Consider the following 14,300-nt stretch of genomic DNA (forward strand, 5'->3'; position numbering starts at 1 on the left):
TGTCTTTCCCATGCTTTGGACGCTGGTGGCCACAGCAAACTTCTCCAAATTTCCACCTTGAGACAAGCATGCGAACACTCACCCCTCACACCTTCCTGTACCTCTCCTGTACTTGCCTGCAGCTGGGATGTGGCCTCACGATTCTTCGATCTATGGTTGTTAAAAGTTATTTAAATGAGATATACTTCAGATATGTTTTTAAAACCTTGCCCTATATTTTTTTAATCCTCTCTACCATGGGAATATCAGATCAGCTCACCCTGATGTGAACAAGAGTTTTTTTTACAACTCTGAACCTGCCAGATCAGTGTTCTTCCTTAGCACATGCCATCAGCTGGTAGGAAAGTCCAGGATTTCACATTGTCAGGTGGTATCCATCGCTCTAGGAATTCATTGAGCAATCCCCTGAATAGCAAACAATATTAGAAATATCTCAACAGGACTAAAAGCTGCAAACCAACTACCATCTCCACAAGAAGCCTCCATTATTCCTGGATTTAAACTAAATTTCCAAGGTTCCTGTTCAGTACTACTTTCTCCTCCGTGGCAATGGTGGCTTAAAAAGCTACTATTCCCCTCCCCCCAGTGTTATTTTTAACCTGGATGATTTCAGTGATCCCATTTACAGCACAGCCCCACAGCTGTAACAGGACTGAGGAGCAGCAACTTGGGTGCGAAGACAGGAATAGGTGGCTAGGATTAAGACAGAAGAGACTGGGAATTTCTCAATCTAGCATTCACACCCAGGCTGATGCATTGTCAAACAGACTCCAAAGACAGCAGCAGCCGGAGGACTTGAGCTAGAACAAAATCCACAAGGCGATTTATGTTTTCAGTATTTCTTCCACATGACACAAACTTACTCATCTCTGGTCGTCTTCCTCCAGGTCCCAAAAGTCACAAGATTCACTATCATCCACAGCCTTTTGCCCTCCCCAGCTTCCACAGACACCAGACACTGGCCCAGTGAGGCACTCGTGCTCTTCTGTACCTGTGCTTCAGATTCAGCAGTTTTATTACCCTAATGTTACCTCATTTTAAAAGTGGGTTTTAACCACCTCTTTAGACCAAGATTTAAATCTGTACACATCTCAGTATTTAAAAATCTCCTTCAAATATTTTTAAGCTCTCACTTCAGCCATCCCATTTTAAGAAAAAAAGTCCGGTAAGCCCTTACAATTCTGCATCTATTTCAAACCACTGCACAAGGAAATACATGAAAGCAAATTTAGGAAATCTTGGCACAGCAGCCTGAGAATGACTATGAGACTTCAGGGCTTTCATCAAACGTTCTGCCTTTGAAGCATGAACACGGGGAAGCTTTTGCCTTTCAGACAAGGCAGAAGACAGGGCGTTTTTAGTTTGCACACCCCTTCCCACTGTTAACTGAGCCTCTCGCTTCACTGACTTCAAGCTTTTCATGACACTGAGGCCTACCAGCTTACCGTACTACACCGGGGGAGTTCTCATTTAATTGCATATGTGGTAGTTTGCCTTTCCAGCAAAATCCCGAGCCATCTGAACGGCTGGAGATAGATAAAAGCAGCATGCGGAAGGCTGAAAACAGGAACAGGGTGCTCACTACGGATTCGGGGGAAGCCAAGGATATCAGCGAGGCAGATCTCTGCGGCTCCGACTGCTCCACGCCTAACCTACATACGGACTTTTGCTAGCGGGAGAAAAGCCGGGGGGGGTGGGGGGGGGATCGGGCCAGGCACCCCCCCCCCGCAGCCCGGGGGGGAGCCGTGGCGGCGGGGCGAGGCCCCCAGCCCTTCCCCGGCCGCTCCCGCTCCCCTCGGGGGCCGGAGCGGGGCAGGGCGGGGCCCGCCGGCTGCCCTCTCCCCTTCCCGGCCGCCTAGCCCCGAGGTGGAAAAGGGGAGATTATATATATATATACACATATATATGTATAGGCTGAATGGAAAAGGAGGGCGGAGACCGCGGCGCGGTGGAGGTGGGGGGGGAAGTCAGCTCCGAGCGGTCTCCCTGCACCTGCCTGGCCGGCTCCACCGCGCCGAGGGCCGGGCCGCGGCGGGCTGAGGGAGGGGGAAGGCCCTGAGGGCCCAGCGGCGAGGAAGGGAAGGGGAAAAGGGCGGGGGGATCGGGGCCCCGCTGGCTGACGGGGCTCCGTGAGGGAGGTAAGGGGGGAGGCCGGGCCCGGCGGCGGGGGCAGCGGGCTGAGGGAAGGGTCCCCGCGGGAGAAGGGGGGGGGGGGGGGACGGAGGAGGAGGGGCTGGGGCCCTACCTGCACGGCGGCCTCCAGCTTGCCCTCGAAGGTGAAGTCGATGAGGTCAGGCTTGAGGCAGAGTCCGTAGTTGAGGGGGGACACGTCGGCGGGCAGCCGCTCGAAGGGCCGCTTCTCCGGCATGGCGAGGCGGCGGCGGGAGGGGGGAAAACGGGGGGGGGGGGGGGGGGGGGGGGGGGGGAGGGAAGGGGGGGTGCGGGGCTGCGCCCCCCCGCGGCGGGGCGGCGGGGGAGGGGGCGACTGGGGGGGGGGGGGGGGGGGGCGGTGCGGGGAGGGCCGGCAGGCGGGAAGGCTGACTGCGGGGGACGCGGCGGCCCCGCACCGAGACACCGAGAGCGGGGCGGGAGGGCGAGGAGCGGCGGCGGCGGCGGCGGAGGAGGAGGAGGAGGAGGAGGAGGAGGGAGGGAGGGGCGGGGGCGCGCGCGCGCGCGCTCCCGGCACGAGGCGGCCGGTGTGTGTGTGTGTGTGTGTGAGTGGGGGGGGGGGGGGGTGTAAAGGGGGGGAGAAGAGGAGGAGGAGGAGGAGGAACAGCGCGTGCGCGTGCGCGCGGCGGCGGCGGCGGCGCCACGCGGCCGCGCACGTAGAGCGGCGCGAGCGCGTTGCGTAAACGTCGCGGGCTGGCGCGCCTGCGCGCTCTGGTTGTCCGCCCCGTCCCGCCCCGCCCCGCCCCACGCGCCCCCGGGGGGTGTCGGTCCGCGCGGGCAGCGGGGCTGGCACCGTGCCAGCCAGTAACGGGGGTTCCCGGTGCTCCCAGTACGGGGGGGGGGGGGGGGGGGGGGGCTGGCACGGTGCCCCCCGTTAACGGAGACTCCCAGTACTGAGAAGGGCTGACACAATATCTGCTATTGACGGGGGTTCCCGGTGCTCCCAGTACGGGGGGGGGGGGGGGGGGGGGGGCTGGCACGGTGCCCCCCGTTAACGGAGACTCCCAGTACTGAGAAGGGCTGACACAATATCTGCTATTAACGGGGGTTCCCGGTGCTCCCAGTACGGGGGGGGGGGGGGGCGCTGGCACGGTGCCCCCCGTTAACGGAGACTCCCAGTACTGAGAAGGGCTGACACAATACCTGCTATTAACGGGGGTTCCCGGTGCTCCCAGTACGGGGGGGTGGGGGGGGGGCTGGCACGGTGCCCCCCGTTAACGGAGACTCCCAGTACTGAGAAGGGCTGACACAATACCTGCTATTAACGGGGGTTCCCGGTGCTCCCAGTACGGGGGGGGGGGCTGGCACGGTGCCCCCCGTTAATGGGTCCAGGGGGGGCCCTGGGGCCACGGGCCTGGCATCGCCTGGCAGCTCTGTCCCCCAGCAGCGGGGCAGGGCCCCTCCCTCCGGGGCACCCATGGGTGCAGCCCCCCCCGGCCTTAAATCCAAGCCGGGACCCTCTGCAAATGTTTAATGAGCTCCCATATCTTGTGTCCCGAGTTTTTCTACTAGTTCTCTTTAGAGTTTTTGTTTTGTTTTGTTTTTTAATTATTATTTTTTGGATTATTTTTATCAATTCCTTTTTCCCAGCACCTAGCAGCCGGCAGGCCCCACGCGCTGCTTGAGGTGTTTCCCGGGCTGCTCAGCACCCATCCAACCCTCCGAGCACCCACTGGGCACCACGCAGCATCCGACCCTTCTATCTGGAGCACACAGGGCCCCTTCTCCCCCCGCGCTCGGTCACTTCCGTGCTCCCCAGGTCCAGATAAGGCATCACTGCCCCCAGACCTTGGGCGATAACTATTGCAAACCTCCCGCGTTAAAAAAAAAAAAAAAAAAAAAAAAATCATGACATCAGCTTAAACCTCTTGGACTTTGCAGCAAAATTACAACAATGTGTATGTGTGGAGTGCGGAGAAGGTGTCCTGTCCTCCAGGCTTGCTTTACGTGTCCGGACAGCTATGTGGAGTTGCTTTTCTCCCCACTCTGAGTTAACAACTGCTCTCCTCCTCCTCCTCCCTGTGCTTGAACCGCAGCATCAAGGTGAAACCTGGGTGTTGCAGGGCTCCTGGTAAAACCCCAGGGCTTGCTGACACGCGTGCAGCAGCCCTTCGTGGCCAGGCTCACGTCCTCGTAAGTGGGAAAAAAAAAAAAAACAAACCAAACAACAAACCGACCCAAAAAACTCTTAAGCTCTTGAGCAGAAAGGGACTTCTGTGCTTTTCCCGTGGCTGAGCAGCCACTGGTGCCCACCCTGGGGTGCCACAGCCCTTCGGGGGCTTTCCCTGCTCACCCGGGGTCAGCAGCGCTGCGGAGCATCGCTGAGGCTTGGGGAAGATGCTATGTAAGGAATCCGTCTTAAAAAGCTATGTACACAATACAGCGAACAGTATTTACAGGGTAATAAATGTCCCAAGTGGGTGATGCTGGATGGCTGTTTGGGTTTGTGACAAACACCAGCAGGAAGTTTAAAAATTCTTAATAAAGGCTTTATATGGGAAAAAGAAGGGTGAAAAATTGAATTCCTCTGGAAGAGGGGAGCCTGCGCCAGCGGCCGCGGTGGCTTTCCCCGCACCCAGTTTGCGGGGTGAGAGCCACAGCCCAGCCCTGCTCGTGGCCTCAGGACTCAGCCGTGGGCTCTGCAGGGCCTTAAACACGGACACGGTTGAGTCTCAGCCCCCCAAAAGGAAGCTTGCTGCGTCTTTGTGGGTGCCACAACCTCCCTCGTTTTAAGAAGGAAGCACAGCTCGCAGAGGCAGGAAATCATTAATTGCCTTCCACCAGTAGAAACTGCAATTGCTCCTTTTTTTCTTTCCCCCCCACCTCTCCCCAAAGAGATTTATTTTTGCTAAAAGTGGTACCTCGCTGTTTAAAATATAAGTTAGCGCCGAGTGAGAGAGGGAGTGGGGATTCGCTGAGATCTGGAGGAGCCGGCGGCACAAACTGGGGCACGGAGAAAGTACAGAAAACTCTTAGCACATCATTATAAAAACCAAACAGCTGATGAGCCCGGGTTCATCTGGGGCTTCTGCGGGGCTGCATTGTGCTCGCAGAGCCCCGAGGAGGGGAAGGGAGAGAAGGAAACAGCTGGAGCCTTGCGGGGGGTTCAGGCAGCTGCCGCCCTCCCCTTGCTCCGGCCACTGTCCCCTCCCAACTCCTCCATGGGGTGCGAAGCCCCGCGGGACACACGGACACGGTCCCGCATGGTGACGTGTCAGCGCTGGGACTCGGGGCCGGGGAAAGTTTTGACGTCGTCGTTGTTGCAAGCGAGTTCACGCCTGCGATGCCAGTGGGGTTCTGGGGAGAAAGTTCCCATTTCCCCACCACCACCACCCGCCGCAACGAGGAAAGGGCTGGAGCCGTGACCCCACGGCTCGGCGTGGGTTGGGTGAGGACCCTCCACGCGTGATTTGCAGCCGGGCTGGATGGAGGAGGACTCAGCCGGGCAGTGCCATGCTGGGGATACCCCGAAGCCACCGTGGCCGGCCAGCAGGGTGAAGCCCAATCACGCCACAGTTGTGCTGAGAGACCTCGCTGGGGCAAAAATCTCCTCTCCTCCCGCCTCGCCCCCCATTTCGGTGCCCATGGCCAGAGGAAGAGCCACGGCGGGGCAGGCAGCAAGGTCAGGGGCAGGATAAACCTATTCCTGGAGCCGAGCTGCTCAACACTGCGGGAGGGAGGCGGCGGGGATTGTCTCCTCTGAGCTTTAATTCCTGTCCCCGTTGGCCACGCGGGTCACTGGGTGCCCTCTCGGGGACAGCGAGGGGGCTCGGCGGCCGCGTCGCTTGTGCTCTGCAAAGGGCTCCGGGTGCCTTCTGCGGCTGCTGGTCCGCGCGGGAGATATTGTTAGATGACAGATGCTGCTGTCAGCAAGAATCCAGAAGGAAAGAAAGGAAGAAAGAGCGAGCCTCCACCGAGAAAGCTGGGGGGAAGCCGCTGCCTCCACCATGTCCCAACCAGACTGGGTTCTCCCGCAGCGCCAGACTGGGGAGGGCCTGGGGACAAACGGACGGGGTGGAAGCCAGGAGCTGTAATTAGCCCAGAGACTGCAGCCACCAACCGCTGTCAGTGCACCATTTTAATTAGGAAAACAAGGGGGAAAAAGGGGAAGAAAAGAAAAAGAAAGATCCCAAGAGAGGCTTTTCTTTTCTTCTCTCTTTTGCTGGAGTTTTTGCTGTTCCTTCAGAGAGCGGAGCAGCCGGAGGGCACCGGCTAATCCTGCCTCGCAGGTCTGGGCCGGCGGCTTAGAGCAGGAATCTCTGGTATTTGGGAGCACGGGGACAACAGCGAGTTCGAAGCTGCAAAGTGGCTCCTGGGGCCTCTTGCTCCGCAGGCTGTTCCTTGGGGGGTTGGGTGGAGTTTTGCATCGCTTCCCCCTCTCACTGCATGGCGACAGATGCATGCGGGTCTGCCCGTGGCCCTGTACCTGGGGCGAGTTGCGCAAGAATGGAGGCAAATGTGGCCAAGCCCCTTCCTGGAGCTGGCTGGGACAGCTCAGCTTTGGGTGGGCGCTGAGCTCATCCCACTTCTTTTGATGCACAGGTCCCTCCAAATCCCAGCCCTGGTCCCGCTCTCCCTTGGGGCAAATCCCTGCGTGGTGGTTTTGCAAGGGGAAGGTCACACGTGGGCTGGGGGCACCGTCAAGTGGCACCTCCAGAGGCCACCGCTGCTGCGGCAAGCCCCAGTCCAAACCACAGCAGGCAAGGATGCTCCTGGACTGTGCTCCCCAGAAGCCCCCCACGGCAAGGATGTGACCCCAGGAGGCTGCCAGAGCCCTGAAACGGCTGCCCATGGTGGTAAAACCGGCTGAGATGGCATCACAGGGCAGCTCTGCAGCCGGAAAAGCCAGAAGGGCTGGGAAAATCCAGCCCCACGAGTCCCAAGCTGTGGGAAAGCGCCGAGGCTGTGGGGCGCTGGGGTTGGTGACTCAGTCCTGGCTGCTCCGGGACTGGCTCCGCAGCCCCGAGGCTTCAGCCCTGTTTTCTGGAGGGGAAACAAGTTCCAGTTTTCCTGGCAGGGGTGCAGCCAAGAGGTTCCCTCCCTCTCCTATTTTTTTTCAGCCCCCGCGAGCATCATGCCAGGCTTTTGGAGCCGCTGCTGGGATGCAGATGCAATCCCCCCACCCCTGGGTGCCCGGCTCCTCTCCCGTGCCCCCCCCCACCCCCGGCCCAGCCCCACGGGGCCGCTCCCAGCTCATCCCGCTCACAACCAGCACAGATAACAGCGTGGGCTGGGATCAACGGTCTCGGGCACAGCGAAGCCGTCACTACACATTAACCAGCTGTCCTCTGGAGCAACGCTTCCTCGTAGCCAAGATCAACAGTCCCCAAAGCAAACTGGGAGCACGGCCAGGCTGAGCGAGCGCAGCCAGGAGCCTCCCGACGAGCCCCCCCACTCCCGGGGGGCCACCCCGGGGTTCGCACACACACCCCACACCCCCCCCCCCCCGTGCTGCGTTTGCCTTTGGGTCTGAAAGACAAACCGAGGCCTCACCCTGCGGCTGCGGGTGGGTGCTGAGCATCCCCGGGGTGTCCCTGGGGCTCCTGGAGCTGGAATTTCAAAGGGAAGAGGTTTGGGAAAAGGGTGGTTTGCTTTAGGGCATCGGGGCTGCACCCCCGGAGCTGCTGCACCCCTAGAGCTGCTGCACCCCTAGAGCTGCTGCACCCCCGGAGCTGCTGCACCCCCGGAGCTGCTGCACCCCTAGAGCTGCTGCACCCTCGGAGCTGCTGCACCCCGGCGCCATTTTCGGGGGCTGCAGGACATTTTCGGGTCCCTGAGCCCCCCCGCCCCTCCACCGGCGTTGCTGCAGTTTGCAACGCCAAAAGCATCGGGCACCGATCGCAGCTGCTGGGGGGGGCTGAGCAGATCCAGGGTGGGGGTGAGGGGGCTCTGACACCCCAACCCCCCCCCACCCCCAGCACCCCCTGAATGGGGCGGGTTTGTCGCGTGTGGCACCGTGGGCGCCCCTAGAGCTGCAAGAGCCCCCCCCCCCCGCTCCACTGCACCGGGGTCGCCCCCGCTGAGCGCTCGGGGCGGAGCCTCCCCCCCCCCCATCCCCCCCCCCCCGCAGCCGATGGAATTTTCCACTCGCCGCCGCGCCGCGGGTTCCCGCTGGCCCCGCCACCTCCGCGCGCGGCGCCTCTCGGCCACGCCCCCCGCCCCCGGCCACGCCCACATCCCGGCGGGCCGCGCGGTGGGAAGATGGCGGCCGCCATGAAGGCGGGCCTGGGGCGGCTGGGCCTCAGGGTGTGCTGGCGGGGGGGGCCCGGGAGCGGGGCCGAGGGGCTGGCGAGGAGGGGGTGGAGAGGAACGGGCTGAGGAGTCATGGTGGGGGCTGGGGGGCCGCGGGAGGGGTGTGGGGAGTCAGGGGCGAGGGAATATGGGGAGGGCCGTGGGGCAGGGAGGGCTGCAGGTAGTGGCGTTAGGTGTATTTCCAGCTGCTTTGTGTTTGGGAGGTGTGGAAGGGAATAAATCAGAATGTTGGTGTTGGTTTTCGGCCGTTGGGCTAACTCTCCATGGCTTTGTTTTTTCTCTTCCTTAGGCTGTGGAGTCTGTGCTCCGCCCTGGAGCGGTTCCGGCCTGTCTTCTTGTCCCAGTGAGAACAAAGAGGCGGCTTTCTGTCCCTGAGTGGGCCAGAGACCTGACCCCTGAAGAGAAGGAGAGGAGACTCAGGTCTTTGGGGAAAGTGCTTCCTGAAGATCGTATAGAACGGCCTTTCTACTTGGCCTGCACAGGTGGTAGAAAGTCTGCTTTGGTCTCTTCTCAAGGGCAAAACTAATGCGAAGTAGCAGTGTGGAGCAATTAGCTATTAGACTAGCAGTTCTCTGCATGCTCATATTTCATCTTTCAAACACCATCAGGGTGGAATCCTGCTTTTCCAGCCCCCAGCAGCCAAGGTCCTGCCTCTCTGTTTCTTTCATTTTGCTGGTTTTAAGCCTTCTCCTGACCTTTCTTCTCTCTCATGTAGCTGGTATTATAGACCCTTATGTCCCACCTGAGGGCGATGCCCGCTTGACTTCCCTGTCCAAAGATGGGCTGAAGCAAAAGATGGAGAAGCTGAAGCAGACTGCCACCTCCCAGCTAGCGTACGTACCCCCTTTTTAATTATTTTGTGGTGCAGATGTTTTGCTCGGTTCCTTCTTGCAGTGGTAAGATGGTGCGTTTTGTTTTCTACCCACTTCTTATATTGCTGCTGTCGTACCACTTAACCAGGAGTCCCTGGTGTGAGGGTGAACACGAGGCACCTGTCCCGGTGTGAATGGATGCAGCGTGCACTCATTTTCTTGAGGATTCTCTGGGTTTGCAGCACTATGTTTTACGAGCACCTAGAAGTTACGTCTCAGTGGAGAGTCTCCAGTTCTCACTTGCTGCCTGGTAAAAGCTGGGCTCGAGCCGAATAAGATCGCTGCCATCGTCTGAAATGTGCAAGACACTTCCAAGTTGTTTTTTACTCACTGTAGAGCTTTTCTTGTCTTTTCAGTCTGCGGAAGGTGAAAGATCATGATCCGGATTTCAGCACTAAAACCTTTCCAGAGAAGGCGCAGGAGATATTTATTGAAGCTAACAACTGCCTGGCAAAGTAAGACCCCTCTTCTGTCTGTTGTGGTTATGTTGGACCTGGTTCTCTGGTTTTCTTCCTTGTCTTTCTAATCCTTGTGCCTCCTCTGCAACAAGTACTTCATCTTTTTCTGCCCCCATCTCTGAAGGGTGGTGTCAGAGAGTTGGACAGTACCCTCTTGCTTTTGATAATGAAAAGCAGGTTGCAGAAAATTCATTTTGACCTGACCTGCAAAGGAGATGAGCTGTTGCACCACTCGTGTTACAGCAGATGTGTGGGTGTTTGGTGCTGTTCACAATCACGCTGCAGGGAATTGTCTGGATAGGAAATGATACTGCACTGGCTTTCTCCACTTTCCAGTAACAAAACAGATTTCAAAACTGCATCATTCTTGGTTACAATTCCAAACATCAATAAAACACTTAGGTCATAACTGGCTTCCAAAGGATGTTGTGTCTTTCCCTGAAGCCTTGTCAGCCACCTTGCGTTCATGCTCCGATTTCATTCTGAGATCGCAGCTGAGAATTTTGCCCTTTCTGTTTTGCCAGTAGATTGTGTGTGTTCTGGGGAAGCAGGAATTTGCGAGTAAGCCTTTTTACAATATGTGTATTCAAGTAACTGGGTGTGTTTCACTTGCAGTTTTAACAAGCAGAAACTTCATTCCCTGGTGACAGAGCACTGCTACCCGGTAAGTGTTTATCTGGATGTAGCGTGTCCTTGATCTCTTCCGTGGTCCTTAAGGCTCTTTAAACCTGATTGTCTGTCTCATTTTTTTCTGGACACAGTAAAGACAGAGCTGGGAGGGAAAGCACAAGTCTAAGGAGTAGCTGACGAATAAAAGCTCTGTTGTATATAGTAGTTTGCTTGTCACTCAGTTTAGATCCTAAGTGAGTTGGTGCTTATTATTTCCTTTATACAGGAAATGGTCCGTGGGAACAGGTACAAGACCATCCGGTGGAGTTTTGTGGAGTCTCTGGAGCCTCCACGAGTGGTTCATGTTCGATGCGACAGCATGGTGAATCGAGGCAACCTGTATGGCCAGGTGACGGTGCGGATGCACACGCGGCAGGTACGTCCCCTTGTGCCCCTTGCATTCCTCAACTGACTCCAACCTGCTGCTGGCCCAACATACATTTCTTGGCTCTTTTTACAGATTCTGGCAATCTATGACCGCTTTGGGCGGCTGATGTATGGTGGGGAGCAGGTGCCCAAGGACGTTTTGGAGTATGTCGTGTTTGAGAGGTACTTGGTCAACCCATATGGCACGTGGAGGATGCATGGCAAGATCGTTCCGGAGTGGGCTCCACCGAAGGACCCCATTGTTAAGGTAATGCCACCAGGAAAAGGCACCAGCGTGACTTGTGCCTGTGAAACACAGGTCTCTAGTTAATTCTGGACAAAACCAAAGCTGAGCTTCTTGTAGCGTGAAGGTGGGGGATTAATCTGCAAGCAGACCTATTTATTAATGTGGCATTATCAGGCTCTAGCACCTGGAAGCTGTAATAGGAGGCTGAGGGCGTTTGACACGTATGTGGTAATTGAGGGGCTTACTGCTCCCTGTACATAGCCTGGCTAAATGATGTGGGTGCTCTTGTCTTCCTGTGTTACAAAAAACAAGGCGTGTCATCCCGTTCCTCCTCTGTGTCCTCCGTGCTGCTGCCATCTGGTCATCTTCCTGTGCGAGGCCTTTGCATCACCAGAACCCCCTGCTTGCCCTTTCTCGTGCTCTGTAACGTGATGAATTCCTGTTACAACAGTTCAGAGCTGCTCTGTGGCATGCTGACTTTGTCCCTTACTTTTTCAGACGGTGATGATTCCTGGCCCAACCTTGGATCCCTCGCAAGAGTATGAAGAAACAAAGTAAGAAGCCCCAGAGCCTGTACAGAGCCAGGAGTGCAAGCAACCCTGGGGGGAAGAAGGGGAGAATGTCTGTGGAGATAGCGGACTGGATATGGCTGTGCCTTTCCAGCGAGCAATCAACAAACAAAGCGGCTTCAGAAATGGACTCCAGTCACTAAGAAGTTGTCCTTAAAGGAGCAAGAGGGGCCTGAGAGGGGGATTCAGATGAGCTCTGAGAAGAGCTTTACTCTGTCCAAGTAGACTTAGTGTGCTGCAGCTTAACCCTCTCTGTGTTTCTGTGAAGATGAGAAGCCTGTTCTCATCAGGACCGCTCTCTAGGCTAACCTCTGTCCTGAACTTGCATCGTGAGAGCCCTTGGCAGCAGAAGTCTGTCCAGACACGGGAGATTTGGCACTTCCATGGGAAGTGTCGTAGACCTGCTGGGCTTGCGTTAAAACTTGCCACAGTAGGTGCTGGCACTTTCTTTTCCCATCCTCTTTCCCTTTCTGTACTGATTCCCAGGCTTTTTTTAACAGAAAACAGGGAAGAGCAGCAAGCACACTTCAAGTTCTCCTGGGTGGGTACTGCAGCTGGACTCCTGCTGAATGGGTGCTTGGTAGTGGCCAAGCTTCCCAACGGGGCTGCAGCACAGCACTGATACTTAATAAAATTTTTTGACTCCTAAGATCAATGTTTGTGTCTACCAGCACCTTCTTGAAAGGCAGCATTTCTCATAGCTGATGAGTTTTGGTGCATTTGTTGCAGACACTGATGAAGTCAGCACTGGGATGTTGTTAGTGAGTGGCTGGCACCATCCTGTGGACGTGATGACATTCGCATCAGGTCCCCTGGTTTTGCAGGCTGTGTGGGTCAGGAAAAGGCAACCCAGAGGTTGCCTTTTTCCATGTCTGGGAGTAAGCCTGATAATCTGTTCTTGCTCTGTTTTGCTCACATAAATTCCCTTTACTCCTAGTCACAGAGCAAAATATTCACTAGTCATCAAACAGCAAAGCATTTTATTTTTCAACCTTATCCTGCTTTTTAACTCGGCCATTTTCCAGAGCTTGTGAGTGTTGCACAAAAAAAGTGCTTTTTTTTCCTTCTTCCTTGAAAGGGATTTTACGGACCGTGCTGTAGGAGAGATATAGCTGCTTATGCCTGGAGATTTGTTCAGTGTTTCTTGTGAATGATGTTCTTTTGAAAGGGCAGAATATCATCTTTATGTTCTGTGAGGAGAGGAGCCAGTGATGGAATTCCTTTTATCTTTTTGGGAATCAGAGGGGTGTCACAATCTGCCTTTCCTGAAAGAACCTTCTATATCGAGCCTTCTGCCTACGCTGCATTCACGAGCTGAAGAGAGATTCAGTGCTCCAGCCTATGCGAGCTGGGCTAGGCGCTAAAATAAATCGGGGTGAGCTGCCTGCTCTGTGTCTGGTGTGATTCGGGCGGCTTACAGCCAGGTGGGGACGTCACTCCCCAACCAAGACCTACAGACAAGGTTCTTCAGCTCTGGCACTGAATGAAAAGAAGGTGTTTTCTGGTGGAGTGGCTGGCTTTTCTGGGAGAATGGCCTTTCCTTCCCCTCCGGCAGTGTGTAGCTCCCCACCTCCTTTGCCAATATTCAACCCTCTGCGACTCAACCACTTTTGTTCCTGGGCTTCCTTCGCAGCCTCGCTGCTTTTCTGTTGTACCTCTTCTTTGAGCATGTTTAGTATCCTACCCGCAGCCCATAAAGCAGCCACTACGTGTGCACTCTGCAGATAATACTTTTTATTTTCTGTATGTACACTTACTTACACAGTTGGATGATGGTTTGACATTCAGCGCTGAAGACCAGAAGACCACAGACAGCACACTACAGCAACGCCACTTTCTAAGGAGAGTGGAAGTAAATGACAAAGGAACAGCAGGATGAGCCCTGAGCCCCAGCTCAGGAACATCAGAGGGAGGACAAAAAACTTCGCTTCTGTTCTTATTTGCTTCCATTGAAGTGGAGCAGAGGGACAAATCTGGGGACTCATCGTTTCCCAGCTGCTGCCTTGCTGACCCTGAGGCTGCTCCCCATGCGTAGAGCCGCATCCCTTCCCCTCCACATTTATGAGTTGCTGGGTTGGAGCAATGGCAAACCCGGGAGCCCTGTCTGATGCTCTGGAGATCACCGAGCCTCCGTGATCTCAGCAGCTTCCCTGTCATGCAGGAGTCTGTCTGCATCTCTGCCCCAAAGGAATGGGTCCTGAAGTTGATAGGTGGGATGACAAAAGGCATCCAGCGCTTCTACAGATGGGCTGTAAAAGTGAAGGCTTGCTAGTGCCGGTGGAAATGGTGGAAAAACCCTCACCTGTGACGGGCGGGTGTGCACACACAGTGAATGCACACGCATGCACGCGTGGTATGAGTGAAGAAGAAACCAGTGACAACAAAGTGCTTCGAAAAGTTAGTGGCATTGTTAATTAAATTAAGACAAGCACCTTCACGGCTGAGTTGCTGCAAGGGTTAGAAGTGTAGCAGTGCCGTGAAGTTAGGGAGGAGGGTAGGAGCAGGAATACCCCTCTCAGCCTGTGTGGATGCGGAGGTTTCTGAAAGCAGAGCAGCCGGGTGGCCTGGAGGTTGGTTTTTATCCCACCCAGGTCAAGCGATAGGCAAGGGTGTCTGGGAGCAGAGGTGGTGGTGGGCATCGCCAAGGTGCGGGGTTTGAGCACGGCGCTGGCGTCGCTGGGCCAACCCGGAGCGCAGA

The 14,300-nt window shown here is 56.2% G+C and overlaps 2 protein-coding genes and 1 long non-coding RNA gene across 4 annotated transcripts in view; 1 reads left to right on the plus strand and 2 right to left on the minus strand.

Annotated features, from left to right (window-relative positions):
• NPEPPS (aminopeptidase puromycin sensitive) overlaps positions 1-2,422 on the minus strand; it is a 39,291-nt gene extending 36,869 nt beyond the window's left edge. The window contains exon 1 of the mRNA XM_042787476.1: positions 2,246-2,422. Coding sequence (XP_042643410.1) covers positions 2,246-2,368 — 123 coding nt within the window. The 5' untranslated portion in view covers positions 2,369-2,422. The remainder of the gene's footprint in view (positions 1-2,245) is intronic.
• Positions 2,423-6,198: 3,776 nt separating this feature from the next.
• LOC122152852 lies at positions 6,199-8,122 on the minus strand. The gene is made up of 2 exons (XR_006164829.1): positions 7,663-8,122; positions 6,199-7,152 (listed from the first exon to the last, which is right to left on the minus strand). It is a non-coding gene; the product is annotated as an uncharacterized LOC122152852 (long non-coding RNA).
• Positions 8,123-8,331: 209 nt separating this feature from the next.
• MRPL45 (mitochondrial ribosomal protein L45) lies at positions 8,332-12,257 on the plus strand. Of its 2 annotated transcripts, none has more exons than XM_033004159.2 (8): positions 8,332-8,427; positions 8,711-8,903; positions 9,137-9,254; positions 9,650-9,748; positions 10,367-10,415; positions 10,647-10,796; positions 10,881-11,054; positions 11,532-12,257. In XM_033004159.2, the coding sequence occupies exons 1-8, from the start codon at positions 8,371-8,373 to the stop codon at positions 11,589-11,591; spliced, it is 900 nt and encodes a 299-aa protein (XP_032860050.2). In that variant the 5' UTR covers positions 8,332-8,370; the 3' UTR covers positions 11,592-12,257. The 2 variants fall into 2 exon arrangements, with proteins under 2 accessions (XP_032860050.2, XP_042643153.1); XM_042787219.1 differs by having other exon boundaries at positions 8,332-8,415.
• The last annotated feature ends 2,043 nt before the right edge of the window (positions 12,258-14,300 follow it).

This window comes from Tyto alba, unplaced genomic scaffold (assembly GCF_018691265.1).
Source record: "Tyto alba isolate M040663 unplaced genomic scaffold, T.alba_DEE_v4.0 Super-Scaffold_12, whole genome shotgun sequence".
NCBI classification, from domain to species: Eukaryota; Metazoa; Chordata; class Aves; order Strigiformes; family Tytonidae; genus Tyto; species Tyto alba.